The following is a 19,622-nucleotide window of genomic DNA, read 5'->3' as shown; positions in this document are numbered from 1 at the left end:
GCCATATTTGCGAATAGTAAATATAAAGTTTGTTTATACTATATAAAATAAAACAAGTACTTATACCACGAAATGCAGATAATAGTACTGATTAATTTATTATATAATTGTTTAATAAATAACTAGTAATTATACTTGCATCATGACAATTTGTGAGTTAATGTGTTGTCATTAAAATTAAAGTGTTATTTAAAAAAAATAGAATTCCTTTTACATGACCTTTCACCCCACTGCGCGTTCCCGTGGGCAGGGCACGAGGCGCGCGCTGCCTTTAGGGAGCGGGGAGGAGGAGGAGCCGGGACAGAGAGGAGGAGAGACTACCGGGGACAGAGAGGAGGAGAGACTACCGGGGACAGAGAGGAGGAGAGACTACCGGGGACAGAGAGGAGAGTGGACCGGGGACAGAGAGGAGGAGGAGCCGGGACAGAGAGGAGAGTGGACCGGGGACATAGTGGTGACAGGACCGGGGACAGACCGGGTGTATTCAGCGTCCCTCGGTGATGAACTCCTCCCCGGGACGTGCACTTTGAGCGGGGCTCAGTTCCAGCGGAGCGTCGGCGGGACTCCCTCGGAGGCAGAGACGCTGAGATGGAGCAGGAGCCGCTCGAGCTGATCCGAATCTAACTTCCCTTCTCGATCCGGAGTCACACCTGGACTCTACTGGATTCTACTGCTCGTGTGAACCAGTGACTAAACAACATGTACGCGGGGAGGAAGAGGAGGAAACCGGCTCAGAAGGGGTGAGTCAGCTTCTTCTCCCACTTTAAAACCAGTAAACAAGGAGCTAACACTTCATTACATGATCTAGTCTTTCATTGCAAATCAACCAAAGCTCCTGTTGATGTTTATTTATGTTTGACTGGTGCAGTGGAACTTTAATTTACAACAACCAGCTGCAGACAAATGTAGAGTCACTCATCACCTCAATGTGCTTATGGCTGTTAAACATGTTTTAACAGATTATTTATATGTTAGAGCTTATAAATGCTGAGTAATGGTCTTAAACATGAATCACTTACAGACATTATTGTGTTAAATCATTTATTACATATATGTTAAGCTTGCATTGTAAAGAAATAGTTTATTGTTTAATATCACACACACATGTAACAGAACTCAACAAAGTGTTGTTATATGTGTGGTTAGTTTTAACCGTCAATCACCTTGATGACTGTTTTTTGAACTGGATGTTTTCCCCCCCGATAATCAAGTTAAATCTCACAGTGTTCCCCTCGTAACCAGAGTGAAGCCGACCCCGGCTGAAGGGGCCAAGTCCAACCCGTCCAAACGCCACCGGGACCGGCTGAACGGGGAGCTGGACCGGCTGGCCGGCCTGCTGCCGTTCCCCGAGGACGTGGTGTCCAGCCTGGACAAGCTGTCCATCCTGAGGCTCAGCGTCAGCTTCCTCCGCACCAAGAACTTCTTCTCAGGTGGGACATGAACTACACACCTCCCTGTCCTCAAGCTTTTGTCCCACACTAGTGCTCAGGTCAAACAGAGGACGCTGGGACGGGGACAAGGTGCTGCAGGCTGAGCTGGACGGGGGGGGATAATCCACTCAGCCGCCTCACTGTGGGAAGGGGGGAGACAGGCACCCACTTTTTAACTTTTGACTCCTGCATCCATTTTCTTTCTCCATGGGTCAGTGTTAGGAAGGAGACGCTGCTGCTGAGGCCTTCTGGAGGAGCCCGGCGTCCTCCGGAGTTTTAAGAGCACAGCAGATTGTTCTCTCTGCTTTTTTATCTTTACAAAGCCTTTTATCTTTGATTGACCCCGTTGGCTTTGAGGTCGTGAATCAATTACAAGCCACAGATGTTGAGTGAAGCTGGAATCACACCTTGTTTCTGCCTCATGAGGCGGCAAGTGAAGGAGAAAGTTTCTGTGGAGGTCAAGTCGTTCAGGTCGCCTGGTAAAAAAAAAAAAAACACACTTCAGCCGATGAACTTTATTCATATAGCAGATATTCCAGCATGTGTGTTTGTGTGTGTGTGTGTCTGTGTGTGTGTGTGCTGGTGCACATCTGTCTCCATGTGAAGCCATCTGCCAAGTGCTCAGAGCAGATTAGTGTGTATTTATGTAACAGCACCGCGGATCTATTGTTCTTTATCACCGTCACATGCTGCTTCCTTGTTGTTTATACCCATGGAGACAATCTGTGTGTGTTTGTGTGTGTCTGTGTGTGTACGACTCATGTTGTGGAGACTTAAATATCTGTTGACGCCACAGACTGTATCAGTCGCCTTCTCCCCCATGTTAGCAGATGGGACATGGATCCAGCTGAAAAGGGAAAGCTCACGTTAAACACATTTTTATTCAAGAGTGTTTCTATCACTTTAGTTGTTTTGGTTTCGTCCCAAAGCAAATATCAATAACATACATGCTTGAATTTGAAGGTAGATTATATGTGTAAAGATAATTAAAACAATAAGATAAATATTGCAGGTTTGTTATCATTAGTATTAAACTCAAATCTCTTTATCGCCCAACACCCACAGACACTCTGTTGCCTGCAGCTCGCCCTCTGTTGTCATCTGGGAGGTGCTCTTCTCCCCCCCCCCCAGCCACTGCCACTCGGCTGAACCTTTGAAAAATTCATTTCGGTCACAGACCTTTTAATGGGAGAGGCGGGGGGGCGGGGGAGGGAATTCAAGTTCTCAGTTTGAGGTGGGACAGGAAGCTGCTTGCGTGTCCCTCCTCCAATCACGGCCTCCACGCTCCTCCCTTTGTCTCCGCCGCTGGGAAGCCACTCAGACGGCTGCAGAGTGTCTGTTGTGATGTTTTTATCGGCTGTGTGTGTCCTCCGTTGTGCCAACAGATGCCCCCCCCTGCCCCCTCGTCCCTCCCCTCCTCCTCTCCGGTGCCTTGGGGTGTTTTTTCTTGCCGCCGGCTCCTGGTCATGACGTCAGGGAGAACACCTCCCCCCTCCACCCCTCCTGTCTTAATTATTAATAGTGGACATGCTTGTTGTGCTTCTCTCTCGGCAGCTTCCACTACACTGAGCTCCGACACCAACAGGGCTCCCAGCCGCAGCCACAAGCTGCCACACAGCGAAGCAGCATTTGTGTTAAACCTTTGTCGTACACGTTGTGAGGCTGATTTCGTTCTGTCATTCAGGTCGTTAGTGGAAAACAAACACATTTCAATACAAGGTGAACTTCTGTTGGGTCAGGTGGGGACGGAGCTGAGGTGGAAATTTACAAAAAGATAGAAAAGGAAATATTCCATGTCACCATTTGTCCTTTATCCTGTGCGATTCCCTATTGGCTGTTGGTAGTCAGGTGTCCTGATGGGGCCTGAGCTCAGTTCATGTCCCAGCGTCCCACAGACAGTGGAGGACACGAGGGACAAGATCAGCAATCTGTTTTTTTAATTAACTTTATATGAAGGATCAAATACATACTTTAAAAACAAGGACAGAAGCTATGTTCCACATTTGTCCACAAGCCAACTGGACAAAAGACAACTTTCACCATAATAACGGAGATAGGAGCTGTATTGATCCCTCTGGGGAATGTGGGTCAGGTTCGGAAGAAGCAATTTAACCGGTCGAACCTTCGGCCTCTCATTGTCTGAGATTTCCTCTTCCATTAACGTCAGCACTGCTGCTTCAGAAAAGCTCTTTGTTTCGCTCAGACTCAACACACTCAAATAGATTTCTGTCCTCAGGGTCAGAGGCGCAGCGCTGGCCTCTCTGTTGTTGTCCCCGGGCCTCACAGAGGAGAAGGGCCTGGTTCTGTCTGCCTTCACAGAAACCGATGATAAACCTGGAACACTTTAAACACCAGTGTTTATTCGTTAGAGTGAAACTCTAAATATCAGTTAAAATCCGTCTGTCTCTGTGTAGTTTTCTTTTTGCATTTTGTTTGTCCTCTGCTGCTCTGTCCCTCCTCTCACCTTTGTGGGTGTTACTCCATCTCGTGTCCTGACGTCCCCTCTGTGTCGCTCTCCGTCTCTTTCTGGAGACGTGTTACTCCCTCTGGTCTCCTGAAAACACTCTCCTCCCCTCGACGTGTTCGATTCAGTGCAGGGTGCAGCTCAGATGTTTGCAAATGGCCGCTGGTACTTCACTAACGTCTCTGTCTCTCCTCCTGCAGTGGCGCTGAAGAGCCAGACGCCCACCGGCCTGAACAAGCTCAGCGATCAACACAACGACGGCAAGACGCCGGGTTCAGCTGACACACAAATGCCTGAGGGGGAGCTGCTGCTGCAGGTACACAAACAACCAAACACAAACGTTGTTCTGGCTGGTGTGGATGAAGTTTGTCTGGAGCAGGAGGAGGGGGGAGGGGGGGGGGCGGTCAGCTTCAGGAAGCTGTCAGTGAGGAGCTGTTTTCCAGACACCACGAACCCCCCCCCCCCCCCCCCCCCCCCCCCCCGGCTCCCAGGCTCTCAGTGAGTCTGGCTCTGGCTTTTTTTTAAGGCATCACACTGAGAGTCTGCACACATCAGGAACACCACCAGGACCTGGGCGGCTCCGGGTCAGACGGAGGCCTCTGATGGAGGAGAGGCGGCGCTGCACAGCGGGGGGGCAGCAGGACAGGGTTGTTTGGTTTTGACCTGCTGCAGAGACGTCTCTCCTTTCAGTCCAGGGCCACAGAGGAATGATTGTTGTTTTATATTTCACCGTAAATAGAATATCTTTTAACTGTTTGATCGATAAATACAAACCATACAAATACCTGATGGGCAGAAAACATCAGTTATACAAACTCAGATAGATTTCTACTCTTCAGTCTTTGCTCAATGGATTAAAAGACATTATAATTTGTTGTTGAATTAAAATCAATCAGCATATTATTTATACATAATCACATTAGTCTTGGATTAACGACTTAAGCTTCTAAAAACTGCCAGAGAGAGGCAACCTTCAGTGAGTGACCACGCCCAGAACTGTCCAACACACACACCATGAACACACACTACACACACTACACACAGATACAAGCTGTGTGTATAAATATTTACTGTAGATTCATTTGTCTGGAGGAAACGCATCCCTCTCTCTCGCTCTCATGTTTGGTCAACCTCTCTCGCCTGGGACTGAGAGTGAGTTAGTGTGTGTTTCTGTTTGTGTGTCTGTTTGTGTGTCTGTTTGTGTGTGTGTGTTCGCTGGAAGATGACAATCCAGTGACAGGAAACACTTCACCATAAAGGACGAATTTCATGAAGTCATTTTGAATCGAAGTAGCTGGTCCGTATGTTTTCTGCAGAGCAGCAGAGGTCGTCATGTTTTAGTCTGACCCACACACACACACACACACACACACACATCCAAACCCCCCCTCCCTTCAATAATGCATGTGTTCACCAGCTCTGTATAATTCATAGGCCGGTGTCTGTAATGGGACGGAGCCGCTGAAGGCAGGAAGCTGCTGCTCTCCACACCGACTCCTCTTTGACTCTTCACCTGCTCCTCTGGGATCAATACATTATCAATGCACTGATTCTAATCAGTGGTTTAGTTTTAATACCATCGCTGCTGCTACGTGTTCGAGTTGTGGAGCTACTGAAACCTATTTGAGTTTGGATCTGTGTCATGGCTCCTGTGGACAGATGTGTTTGTAATCCGCTCATTGTGGATGTCGCCTCATTTGGAGACACGTCGTCCACTTGTGTTTTTGGGGAGGAAGCATCTTTAAATTGAGTTGCTGTGTTCACTGGATCCTGGATTGTGTGTGTGTATGTTCATTTAGCATCGGTTGTTAATAGCACCAGGGAACAAGTGAATTCAGGTTTTGCTTTTCCCCTTCACACCACCGGGTGAGACCCTCTTCCTCTAAACTGTGAATTATTCAGCAGCTCAGAGAAACCGTCTTGTTTCCGGCCTGATGCATTTCTGACATCATTTAATGGATTTTGAAAAAGGTTTCAAATGGAAATGTAAAGTTTTGACCCAGCAGCAGCGATTTGAATGTTAGAATCCAACCGAGCCTGTGCGTGGAACTTCAGGGGAGTGTATTAGAGCATGTGTCTGATTAGATGAAGAGTGTGTTCCTCAAGAGGTCACCATCATTACCATCATCAGCATCATCATCATCCGCGAGGTGTGGGCGGTTGCTGGCAGGATGCCGCTGTGACTCATGGCAGCGGCGGGACGGAGTGTCATCACCTCCTCGCTGGGCCCCGAGGCCCGGGGAAAACACGGGGAGAGGAGGAGGAGCGATGAGGGAGGTGTTAGTCATACATTAGTGACCTCCTTCGCCTCCCGTCTCCTCCTCCACATGACTTCTCGTTGAACTGACGCACGCTGCTCCAGCTTTTACTCCTTCTCTTCCTTCCTTTCCTGTTTTCAAGCCTTTCTACTCATTTCTCCAGCTTCCGGTTCAACGCAGTCCATTTCCAGCAGATTGTTACCGTAACACAATGTGACACAATGTGACATGTGGAGCTGGATGAGGCATTTCTACTCTGGTCCTGTGAAGTGTCTTGTTGTCGGGGGACATTTGGGTTTAAGTCCTGATCACAGGTGACATAAAACTTGATCTTCCAAACAACACAGTGTGTTTTCTGTCCGCAGGCCCTGAACGGCTTCGTCCTGGCGGTGACGGCCGAGGGAATCGTCTTCTTCTGCTCTCACACCATCCAGGACTACCTGGGTTTCCATCAGGTCAGAACTCCTGGAGAACCTTCATGTCACATATCTGTCTCACTCTCAAAGGCTGGTTCTCCACCACATGTGTCCCTTCATAGTCTCACTGTGGGACCTAAACATGTTTTGGATTAAGGGGAATTAGTTTAGCCGGCAGAGGGGCGCCTCTGAGGAGGCAGGTGTCTCTGAGGCGGGTGGAGTTAACAAACACTGAAACAAACGCACATATGGAGCGAGAGGTTTAATCCAATTGGCTTGACAACAAAGCACCATAGGCTCCAGTGTAATCTCTATTTTGAGAATGTGATTATCAAATTATCCAAAGTCTGCCTGAGCGTCTCTGTGACACACACTCACACAGAGACGCACACAAACTAAAGACAGACACAACAACACACTCAACACACCCGGACACATTCACACATCTTCTCCCCCCCCTCTGTCACTGCTGGCAAGGGTGCGACCATCACCTCTCGCCCCCCCACGTCTTTGTCCACCTGAGGCGCGTCTCCTCCCATTTACCAAACAGACCTAAATCCTCGGTGAAGCATCCGTCTCCGCTCGCGTGGCGTGTTTGGAAACAACAAGGCACAGCATGACACCTCGAGAACACAAAGACACACAAAAAAAAGGTGTCGACAGCTGTTGTTACACCCGTGAAAGAAGACACAACAGTGGGACAAGTGGATAAAGACAGGAGGAGTGACAGGAGGGACTCAGACAAGAAGGATTCATCGTCATGATTTCATCTGTGTTCTGTATTTGTTGTATTCTGTAGGTAACAGATTGAAATGAGGATGTCAGAACTTACACTGCAGCTCTAGAGGAATAACTTGAGGTGATTTTGTCATTTTGTTTATTGATAAAACTTTGTGATAAAGCAGATTTAAATGAGACAAATACAGAAAAACACCACGAGAGACAGACGCAGCACCAATCACAGGATGTACAGTGATTCATCCTCCTTGCCTCTGGGCTCTTGTGGTTTTAACCTGTCAGATCTCCTTCTGGATCATTCAGTCCCACTCTCGTCCTCTCGTCCTCACCGGTTCACGCTGGGCCTGGACAGCAGATATCAGGGTCACAGCAGGTCTCTGGCTCCGCTCCAGCTATTTGAATTAAACGTTTAGCGACACTTGATTTCTCTTGGCTCCACTTCAAGGCAAACGGAATCCAACGAAGCCCTGAGGGGACCTGCTGACAGTGACGGCTTCTTCCAAACATCCACCTTCACTCACAGAATCTCATTCCAAGTGTCACGTCCTCTCCCTGAACGTCTCTGTGCTGCCCCTGCACCGGTTAAACTGTGTATTCATACAAAGAGTGTGTTGTTCTCCTGCCAGACCGACGTGATGCATCAGAGTGTGTTTGAGCTGATTCACACTGAAGACCAGCAGGAGTTCAGGAGGAACCTGCACTGGGCCCTCGACCCCCCTGTCGGCCCCCCCACAGATCCCTCTACAGGTGGGTTTCCTGCACACGCTCCCAGTCCCTCAGTTCTCCTTCAGGGTCTTTAAAGGTCTCACATTGAACCTGTGGAAACCTGCAGAAACTCTGATGAGTCTTGATGTCGTGGAACATTTATCTATGTGAGAATATTAAACCCAACATCCTGAACGATCGTGCATGTAGATAGATAAACAGCCTGGAGGACAGTTTCTTCTCCTCTTCTAAAAAAAGAATCTAAACTGAGGTCACAGCGAGAGGTGACCTTCAACTGCAGGAGGCAGCTGGAACAGTTCACACACTCACTGGACACACTGTACAATCTGCACACACAAACACACACACACACACACACACATACACTCCCATATCTACATTAAATAAGTCAAATAGTAATAAAGTGTTTAATATCCTCAGATGGGGAGTCGGAGTCGACCTCTTCTTGCCTCGTGAGCTACAACCCCGACCAGCTTCCACCTGAGAACTCCTCCTTCCTGGAGAGAGGCTTCATCTGCCGCTTCCGCTGTCTGCTGGACAACTCCTCCGGCTTCCTGGTAAGAGGAACTTAAATCTATTTCCTAAAAAGCAAATGACAGGTTTTGCCTCGTCCATGTTTCCGGAAGAGAAGCTCGTTACTGGAGCATCTCTCGTGCCGACTCATTGTCACGTTTAGCAGAAAAACTAGTTCTATAAGCGTGACTGACCTCAGTACGTGTCCACACTCAGACATCAGTTGTTGTGTAGTGTTTTGAGGCCTGTCGGTGCTGCCGGCGGTATGGCGTGCCACCTCAGAGTCCCTCCGGGATCAGAAGCCACCATTTACTCTTGTAATCCGCCTTAAGAGAGCCTCAGGGTCGTGGGTAAAGGTCTTAATCCCCCCCCGCTCAGGACAGACCAGAGAAGTGGGGGAACTTGCTTAGTCAGGGTTGTCAGCTCCAGACCGGTCACTTCTGCTCTCACTAAGACAATTAGAAAATCTCGTCGCGGTTCAGCAGCGGTGCAAATCCCTGAAACCTGCCCGGGAGAAAAAAGAGGCAGGGCCCCCCACGAGCAAGGCACTTCACAGGCCACACGCATGTTTCTGCAGCTGCTGCTACTGCAGATGTTTACAAAGAGGTCAGAGGTTGAAGTCTGGAACGTAAAGAGGTTGATTCTCCTGCTCGAGGACACTCCGGCAGGGCTCATCGATGACTTTGAAAACCTGCATCCCTCAGTCTTCCCTCCCAGTGCGTTTGCGTGAGCAGTAAGCCAGGTTTGTACTTGTGTCTACTGGTCGCTATGGCTTTGTTTTTTCGTAATCCCTCCTGCTATTCAGGGCTAGATTCCTGACATCATGGCTGCAGGCTCTTAAACCCACCAAAGTCAATTAACCAGAGCTAACCGAGCAGGGGGGGGGGGGTCTTCAGACGAGATGCCACAGGGCGAGGGGAGGGCGGCCGACAGGAGAAAGTTCGTTTTGGTTCCTTTTGAGCAGCTGTGGGTCGTTGATACAAAACTTGACACAACTTGAACCCTGAGGTTTCTGTTTTTAAAGTCAAACACATATAGATGAGAGGGATGAGGGGATGAAGTCCGGTCGTCTCAGAGGGAGAGTCAGAGAAGCTCAACGTCTTATTGGTTCTCTGTGTTCATTTGTCCTCTCAGGCGCTGAACATCCAGGGTCGCTTGAAGTTCCTCCACGGTCAGAGCCGTCAGCCGAGTGGCAGCGAGGCCGGGACGCCGCCTCAGCTCGCTCTCTTCGCCATCGCCACGCCCATCCAGCCTCCAGCCATCCTGGAGATCAGAACGAGGAACATGATCTTTAGGACCAAGCACAAGCTCGACTTCACTCCCATGGCCTGCGACGCAAAGTACATTTACAACTCCTGATATTACTGCTCTGCTATGAAGCACAGCTCAGCTTGTAACTCACACGTGTATCCACTGATCTGATCTGGTTTCAGGGGTAAAATAGTCCTGGGCTACACCGAGGCGGAGCTGAGGGTCCGAGGCTCTGGTTACCAGTTCATCCACGCTGCCGACATGTTGTACTGTGCAGAAAACCACGTGAGAAGTAAGTCACAGCTGTCTGCATGGTTTACACAAGTGAGGACAAGCATTTCACCTCCTCATCAGAAACACGCCTCCTCCATGTTAACAGACAAGGAACATGAGATGGTTTCTGTCTATAAAGCCTGCCAGGACTCTCTTGTGCAAGGCAGCAACGCTTCAGACTCCATATTTATAATAACAGTACACAAGTATAACGTGTTTTTGATCAAAAACTATTTCTGTAGCAAAAATTAGTTCAGCAATTTCATGTTTTCACATAGTTGTGTTCTTTCTCTTGTCTCACTTTCCTCACTTTAACACAAAGTGCATAATAAACTGAAAAAGAACAGGGATGAACGTTTATTCAAGTGTATTGTTGTAGCTCAGTAGAAAGATGAAGTTGAGGCTGGAACTTGGATCCAGGGAGATTTTACTGACTTCCTGGTGTTTACATATCCCAGACTGTTGACCCATGTCTCATGTTTGACTTCACATTACAGTTGTAACACATGCTACGAGTAAACAAGCAAACAAACAAACAAACAGACCAACGCTGTGCGTGTCTGTTGTTGATGCAGGAAATCTCCAAGCGAGAGTCAAGTGTCCTACTTAGCTTGTGTACCGGATGACCCGGTTAGTCGTAACCATGGTGCCCTCAACTCCCGCATCACTGCTACCAGACACACACACACACACACACACACACACACACACACACACACACACACACACACACACACTGCATGTAGTCATGCATACAGAAAGGGAAATACATGCATATGCATTTGGAAACGTATAACTCAGAGATACATACGTGTTGGCCACGCTCTGATGCACGCACAGATGGGGGGGGGGGGGGGGGGCAGGTTCAGCAGCCACCAACACAACATGACAATAACACATGACGTCAGCTGAATGATTTTCCCGGGACAACCCTAACATGTGTGATCCCTGCCGATGCAGTGTTGATCACTCCTGTGTTCAATGGACATGATAAACATTCTCACACAGAACCTGCCACCCAGCGGGCGGGGCCACGTGGGGTCAGGAGACGTGATTGGCCCAATCGAAGAACACACACATTTACTCCTCTAATCCCTCAGATTATGAAGAAGGAAAACGAGGCCACAGATCAGAACACCAGGAAACTTCTCTCAGAGGGATTAGATGTCAGTAGTTAGTCTGAGTTCCCCCGGCTGTGCTTCACTCTGAGGTTCGTTCAGAAACCACACAACATAGAAACACACTGTTACACACACTGACACAACACAACGCTGAGTCTGGAGAGGAGGGATTTGGGCAGGAGGATGTCAGGATGTATGTACGTGTGTGTGTGTGTTGTGTTGTGTAAGCGTGTGCAAGCACGTAGCCCTGGTCACTGAGCAGATGCAGTGTGAGTATGGCACAGTGTGGGGGGTGCAGAGCGAACAGCAGTGACACTGAGCCTCCAACGTCTCCAATGTGATTCCAGTGATGAAGACCGGAGAGAGCGGCCTCACCGTCTTCAGGCTGCTCACCAAGGAGAACCGGTGGGCGTGGGTCCAGGCCAACGCCCGGCTCGTCTACAAGAACGGAAAGCCCGACTACATCATCGCCACCCAGAGGCCTCTGGTGTAAGTGCGCAGCGACTCCAGCTTGATTTGTTTGAGTTGTGGTATCTCTTTTAATGTCTTCTCTGTGACCTCTTCCTCCACAGGGAAGAGGAAGGAGGGGAAACCCTGAGGAAGCGATCTATGCACCTTCCTTTTACCTTCGCCACCGGGGAGGCGCTGCTCTACCAGACCGGGCATCCGCTGCACGGCTTCCCTGAATCCTTCCAGGGCAAAGCCAAAGGCAGCAAGTCCAAAAAGGGCAAAGTGGACCGGAGCTCTTCAGATGAGCTGGACCCAAAGTCCCTGCTGGGAGCTCTGATGAGCCAGGACGAGTCTGTGTACGTCTGCCATCCCGACATGGAGAAGAAGATGACCTATCAGAGCAGCCTGACTGGGGAGCAGCCGAGCCAGACTGATGGTTTCACTGGTTTATTTGGTGCTGACAGCTGGCAAATCGTATCCAACGGGGAGACAGGAAGATGCAACGGTAAAGCAGCCAGTTTCGACCCCCTGCTGGCCACCTTGGACTCCTTGTCTCTGGACGGGGACGAGACGTGCTCCAACAGCGAGCTCTTCAGCGCTCTGGAGAACCTGGGCCTGAACGCTGAAGACCTGGAGCTCCTGCTGCTGGACGAGAGGATGATTCAGGTGGAGCTGGACCCAAACCACATCCCCTCCCTCAGCGACCTGCTCACCAACAATGAAATCCTCTCCTATATCCACGACTCCCTGGAGGGTGGCAACGAGGGAGGGGAACCGGCTGGATTTGGACTTTTGGGCCACCCGCCGAACACAGACTCCGCCCACAGCGTCTCCCAACAGGACTATTCCACAGCTGCCGTCCCTGCAGCCCCCCCCAGCAGCCGGCAGCCCATCGTCCAGCTCTCGCAACAGATGCAGCAACACGTCCGAGCAGGTGAGCTGGTGAAAGGGCAGCTGGGGCAGATCCAGCCTCTGGACACCAACGGTCACTGGATGGTCACGACGGAGAACCTCCATCACCCCAACAACCACACCCACCTCCACCCGCACACTGTGCTCAAAGCCTCACAGCTGAACGGTGACCACAAACACCTTCATTCCCTTCTGGGATTGAGTCAACAGTGGCAGCTCCAACAAGACCAGTACCCAGTGCACCTCCAGTCCCACCAGCAGGAGAACAGCCAGAGCGGTTTGCTACCTGGTTTCCACAACCAGCTGGGACTGAGCAGATCTCACACCTCAAACGGACACGCAGCCTTCCCAGCGCACACGGAGGTGGAGCACACCGGCTACAGCATCTCCAACAGTGTGATCATGCAGGATGTATGGGCCCAACAGAAACACCAGCAGATGATGCAGGAGGCTCAGGTTCCTCCATCAGGTTTGTCCCAGTGTCCCAGTCAGAGCTCCTCGCTGGACTTAGAGCAGCTACTGGGTCTGTCCCAGCCACAGCACAGCCTGCCGTCCCTGGAGGCCTACGGCATGTTCAGCACCGGGGCAGAAGACCATGGCAAGGTGAGGGAGCACATGTCAGGGAGCTTCTCTGGCCGTCAGGGAATATTTAATTTAATTACTTGACATCACCTTTTTCTCCAGCAAATTTTAAACAGGGGTAAAGTACAGAGAGAAACATTAATGCAAAAGTTTACATGGCCTTAAATTGTGGATGATCCTGGTTTTATTCTTATCTATCAAGCATGTGATTGGATTTGAAGATGCATGTGAACCACACTGCATCCTCCAAACTCAATAAAGTGTACAGAACGTCCCCTTGTGAAATACCAGCCACATGAAATGAAGGGAGGACCAGTGATCCTTAAAACCTGATTCCCACCTCCATCTTCTGTCCCGTCCTCCTCTTCTCTTTCCTTCCCTCTCTGAACAAGCGAGGCTGCCAGCTCCACTCACCACTGTTTGGTCTGGGAGTCAGAGCCGTTGATTCTCTCCCAGTGGCGAGGCCTTAAGTTTGTGTTGCTCTCAAATATCATCGAACATCAACAAAGCGAACGCCGCAGAATCCACAACCCTGACCCTTCACCCCCCCCCCCCCGCACTGCTCTCTTTCACTGTCATGTAAATAGATTTGTTTCCGAGTCAGCACACAGAGGCCCTGGGCTGCCATGGAGCTCAGGGTAAACTGTGGTGATGCGAGCGGACATGCCATGTAAATAAGATAAGAGGAAGATGGGTCAGAGTCGACTGGAACCTAGAGCAGCAGCAGAGTCTGGATCCGTACTGCTCCTCTTTTATTCCTGCTGAATGTTTATGGTATCTTCAGTGTTAAATCACATCGTGTGCTCAGAAATAACCTTTACTACTGCTTCTAAATCCAGTTTATTCTGTCGATGAGCTGATGAGTCGGCATATTTAAGCAGGTTTCTCTGAAAATCAACACATTTTCACATAGAAACGACAGAAAATCAACCGTCTTACACATTTACAATAAAGTCAACATTATGATTTGATCCGAGAGGAATCCGATCGAATAGAAAAGCTTCTCTTCACCCTGAACCCACTTATTGTGTGTTACTGAACGCAGAGACCACAGAGGAGATATGACTCCTCATGGGAGCTCGGGCCCTAGCGAGGACAGAGCGGCAGCAGTGAGAGGAGAACAATAATGAATAGAATCAGGTCGGGACGGGCCCAGGAGATGGCCGACCCCGCCAGGCATCCATTCACCCCCCCCGCCCCATTCAGCATCCACTGTTATTCTTCAGGGTCAGTGGCTGTCGCTGAAAGAAAAATACTGGCAGACTGAGCAGTGGAGCATGAGCAGAGCTGACCTACAATCTGACTGTCATCGTCACCTAATGCTGTGAAGGCTTGGCGGGGGGGGGGGGGGGGCAGGAAACTGGAGAACGACTTTTGAACATCTAATTTAAAAGGAAAAATATTATTTTATATGTATATTTAAATATCACTTTTATATATATGACTCTATAATGTCTTATTGTTGTACAGCTGAACGACTGCGTCCTTAACTATCTGGCAAATGACCTTATCTGTTTAGACTCAGTGGGGGGGGTGGGTTACAGTCACTGTGATGTCAACTCAACAGCTGCATACTGTCGGATCCTCCTCCTCCTCCTCCTCCTCCTCCTCCTCCTCCTCCTCCTCCTCCTCCTTCCTCTTCATCCTGTCACGGGGTCTCTCGGGACTTGAGGTCCACCTGACGCGACCTTCATTGTGTGATTGAGGTCAACATAAGTACACAACCACAAAGAGCACACACACGACACCATTTTTCACTTCTTGCCTCTGACACCTGGACTTTGCTCATCGGTTCCAATCAGTTTGTATTTTCATATCAGTCTCAGTCCCTGAACATCTCTTACTGGGACCATGTGGTTTTTGTTTCCCAGCTGGAGAACGGCTGCCTCCTCAGTGCCACCAACGCAGCGTACATCAAGACGTGTCTGATGCCCAACGGGAACGGAGTGGCCACCGAGGACATCCCTGTCTCGTGCCCTGAAGGACTCGCTGCTCTACAGGACCCACAGACGTCTGGATTCTTCCTCTGAAGGGAGGAAGAGTCCGAGGAGGCGAGAGGAGGAGGTACAGAAGGAAGAATAAATAATCACAAAGCAAGAGAACGTTTCAACTCCTCTTCCAGGAACAACTCCTACAAGCTCCACTCAGAGAACCGAGGTGTCGAAGATAACCTAGAGACGGTGATAACGAGTGAAGACAAATGAGGCTTTTCGTGAGTTGTGCGCTCACTGAAAGTTTTGTGTCCATGTGTGAGGTTTGTGTTCTTTCATCAGGAGTCACCTGAACATCAGCCTCAAGCCAAAACTCCTCCTCCTCCTCCTCTCGTCTTCACACTGTGACTTTCAACAGAAGTGGTTCGTTTGACAATCAGTTTTAGTGCCATTTAATAAGATAGAAGCCACTGGACTGTTCAAATAAAGCACACAACTGGAGATTTAACTTCACAGTAGTCTACAAGTGAGCATTTGAAGCTGTGTGTGTGTGTGTGTGTGTGGGTGTGTGTGTGTGAGAACATGCTGCTTTCATTAGTGTATTTACTGCTCAACACGTCTGCTGGTAATCTGTCTCTGCAGGAATGTGAGCGCCTGGTAATCCTGCTCCGTGTGTGAAGTGGAGACACACGAGGACTGAACTCACCAGCAGATCATTTAACCTTCAGTGTTCGCTCCTCACCTCGATGTAGATGTGCGTCCTGGTGCTTTACATGAAAACAGCATTTCAATCGAGGCGTTTATATATTGTTGAGATGAGATTCAAACTAGTTCTGAAAGGTTCAAACCAGAAGCAGTTTAAAGGTGTTTTGTTATCGCTGCTGCTTCTTCAGCCGCGGCAGCAGGACATTTATCCTAATGCAGCATTTCAGCCCGTTTGAGGTTTACAGTGAAGTTGGGCAATTACTGGTGTTTTACAGACGTGATCAGAGAGGATCTGATTTGTCCGTCAGTGGCACTGAACTCTAACAAAAAAGCATTTTGGTTTCCTGACCGGAGACAGTGTGAAAATCTCCCATTACTGCCTTGTCTGGGCGGCCGCGGCCAGTCAGACCCCCCCCCCACCCCCCGTCATGTGGGGAAACCCTGAGTGCACTTACGTGCACACACGTCCATTAAGGACCTAAATGTAAATAATAGATCACAACTGAAGGTGAGGGAGGAGGTGCATGTCAGCATTTCTCAAGATTTGATTTCTGTCATCACACAATTTTTTATTATTGGTAATATTATTATCCCATACCTGCACTAAGAGGTAGGAAACATTTGAACTGTTCTTAATTTCATATCTGGCCAGTTTGTGCATTTATGTGGAATCAGACTTATTGAACTGACAGATTTTTGTAAACAGACTTTTCAACTTTAATTCAAGCCACTGCCTCAATCGTAGAAAACAGAATCTGTCCCACACAGTTTTGTGTCTTATTTTTTCTTTGTGTTAAATATTTAAACAAAACAAACTGAACAATTCGACAAAACCTGCAGTGAAAAGAATCCTCAGCTGGACTCCCACAGCCGTCAGTGGGACTTGAAACCTCACCCTGCGTTCATGTCATGTCAGATTCACTGTATACGATTGAAATTATGATTGAATAATTATGTGTGTAGTCAATTTTCTGTGTTAAACAAACGTCTGATATGACATGAATGCAGTTTCACTCCCATTGACCAGCGTTTAAAAGAAGCAGCTCCCCCCCCCCCCCCCCCCCCCTGCATTTAGCACCGACTCCAAAACCAAATGAGAAACATGTGAACACGCGTGTGTGTGTGTGTGTGTGTCTGCAGTTGTTCCTTCGCTGAATGTCTCTGGTAAAAAAACAAACTGTAAAGATGTTTTAAACCTGAAGCTTTTATTTCACTACGATAACAAACTGTCAATCAAAGGTTGACTTCACGCCTCTTGTCTGTTTTCCTCTGGTTGCTTTTGCTTTTATGAACTTTTATTATAAAACAGATTATTTAAAACCAGTTGTGAGATCAAATGCTGTATGAAAGGAACATTTATAAAGAGACGGTCATTTTCCAGACGCTGAGAAACAGAAGCTTGTGTGTGTGTGTGTGTATATAGACAGTAAGTGTTTTTTCTATCGACGTTGTTTCAAGCACTACTTTGAATTTACTGCTCTTACAAACTTCCTCCAGCACTGAAAGTAGTCCTGTAGAAAAAAAAAAGCATTTTATGACTCAGTGTTGTTTGAATATTGTTCCCGAGAGTCGCGTGTTTTATCTCTATGTCATGTTTAAAGACAGTTTGTCACTTTAGCTCAAAACAAAATGGTGCCATAACGGTGAGCTCCCACTCGCCATGTTTCAGTAAATGAAGAATATATTTCAAAACACTTTACGTACATGAAGCTTCTTCTCTCCATATCTTTATAATCCACTTTGTCCACAGATTCCCTTTGAAAGTGAACCAATCGCTTTATATTTATGCCGTGAGTCATTTCCTCAGAGTTGAGACTGAACTGAACTTTGAAACCAAACCCTCCAGTAGCTGTTCGATGTTTTTAAAGGCACACAGACTTTATTTTGCTACTTTTATCACTGAAAGTCGTAGTTGTACCTAAACTGAACTTAAAGAAAAAGGCGGTTTGTGTCGGAGCCATGTGTTGAGATGTGCTCCTGGATCCTGGAATAAAGGATTTGGTGCAAACACCCTTGGCTGAGTCTTTTCTTTGTTCATCTCTGTGCTGACGTCCTGTGTCTTCTCAGGCCCTGTCATTCCTCACCTGCCCACCAGGCGTCAGTGTAGCACCCCTCTCCATCCATCACCTGACCTGCTCACCTGTTCCCTCAGCTCCTCCCCCCCCAACCATCCCTTCAGTGCACAGAGTAGCCTCACAGGAAAGTTAGGTAAGAGCTGATCTCAGATGGAAGAGCAGCATCTTGAACACTTTCCTCTTCAGGTTTTATTCCACGTGGTTTAAAGAAATCCCCTCAAATCACTTTCCTTATAACTTTTACTTATATACATGAAAATTACTGACAAAACATGAACAAATATATAATTTCAATGAAGATAATAATACTGAAAGCAGCCTGACACGTGATTTGAGGTTTTAAATATCTAATATAACTATTCTTTGTAGACTTTAGGCTCTAGTTGTGTTGATAAGTTAATAGAAAATTAAACAGAGACGACAAATCACAACAAGATGATGATGATGATGATGATGATGATGATGATGATGAAATCTAGCCACAGCTGCATTCTGGGACCTCAGAGAAGTTAAACACCGAAGTGACGCACGCCACCAACAACCTGAGGACGCTTTTAGCTGCTGTCACTGGAAACACACTCTAACACCTACACACACACACACAACCACAACACCGCTGTCCACTTCCACCCACTCGTTCTAATGCTTTTTGCACCAGAGGACGTGTGAACTCACACCCGGCGGAAAGCAAACAAACACACACTGAGACCAGAGGTGATCCACTGCCAACACAAACAGTCGCACACTACTGAGGAGCAACACCACAGAGATTCAGACAAAGTAAAATCTCCCTGAACTTAAAGCTCAGTTAGTTTTCCAGGTTGAGATCAGTTCAGAAAACAAGGAGACAAGGATGATCTGCAGCTCCTGAGAGGAGGGAGGAGCAGTGTCACAAATCAAACCTCCCTCCTCCTGCTGGGAGAAAAGGAGGTCAAGCAGAATCCGTCTTGTTTTCTTTGTGCACTGAACCTTTAGATAACCTGTTTCTTCTGCATCTGATACATCAGCTGCATCTCAGCTTTATCATCAGGATTTATCCATTTTAAAAATCAAAGCCTGGCCGTATTAAACTGCTCATTTTATTCTGTGGGAGTTTTTTTTAAATTAATAAACGATATTTGCTCCTGACGAGACACGATTGGACAGAGAGGAATTCCTAATCATCGTCTAATATTAAAATAAAGGTGTTTCTGCAGGAGCCAGGGAGCTGCTGCATGTGAGAGTGCAGAACTGACTGTACATCTTTAATGCCCCCCTGAATCATTTATGAGAGTTTTTCTTCTCCCGCAGTCTTCAGCCGGTTAACTCTGCCCGCTTGTGACGTGATCAATCATCCAAGCAAGATGTTGTGTGTCCCACTTTAGCTTCTGTGGGCCGCTGCGTCACACACCCGCCGCCACAGGCCCACTGGGGGGGGGGGGGGGGGGGGAGAGAGAGAATTCACCACCTTACAAAGGCAGGGGGACGAAGACTCACTGGTTTGTGATGGGAAAATACCTGAGATCACACAACGACAAAAAAACAATGTCCACAACAGTTTGAAAATGTAGAAGTGAAAGAGAACTATGAAATATAGATAGATAGATGGATAGATCGATAGAGTTAGATAGAGAGATAGAGAAATGGATAGATAGATAGAGAGATAGATAGATAGATAGATAGATAGATAGATAGATAGATGGATAGATAGATAGATAGATGGATGGATGGATAGATAGATAGATAGATAGATAGATAGATAGATAGATGGATGGATGGATATATGGATGGATAGATG

General features: G+C 48.0%; 1 protein-coding gene across 1 annotated transcript; it reads left to right on the top strand.

The window, feature by feature from the left end:
• The first annotated feature begins 564 nt into the window (after positions 1-564).
• Positions 565-17,781, top strand: LOC133933681 (aryl hydrocarbon receptor-like). Its single transcript, XM_062380857.1, has 11 exons — positions 565-740; positions 1,225-1,430; positions 4,095-4,210; positions 6,518-6,607; positions 7,933-8,053; positions 8,453-8,589; positions 9,680-9,885; positions 9,979-10,088; positions 11,538-11,679; positions 11,763-13,155; positions 15,006-17,781. Exons 1-11 carry the CDS (start codon positions 700-702, stop codon positions 15,162-15,164), a joined length of 2,721 nt encoding a protein of 906 aa, XP_062236841.1. The 5' UTR covers positions 565-699; the 3' UTR covers positions 15,165-17,781.
• Positions 17,782-19,622: the final 1,841 nt, after the last annotated feature.

The sequence above is a fragment of the Platichthys flesus genome, chromosome 22 (assembly GCF_949316205.1).
Source record: "Platichthys flesus chromosome 22, fPlaFle2.1, whole genome shotgun sequence".
Taxonomy (NCBI): Eukaryota; Metazoa; Chordata; class Actinopteri; order Pleuronectiformes; family Pleuronectidae; genus Platichthys; species Platichthys flesus.
The sequence above is the reverse complement of the archived record's forward strand: the minus strand, read 5'-3'. Positions and strand labels throughout refer to the sequence as shown.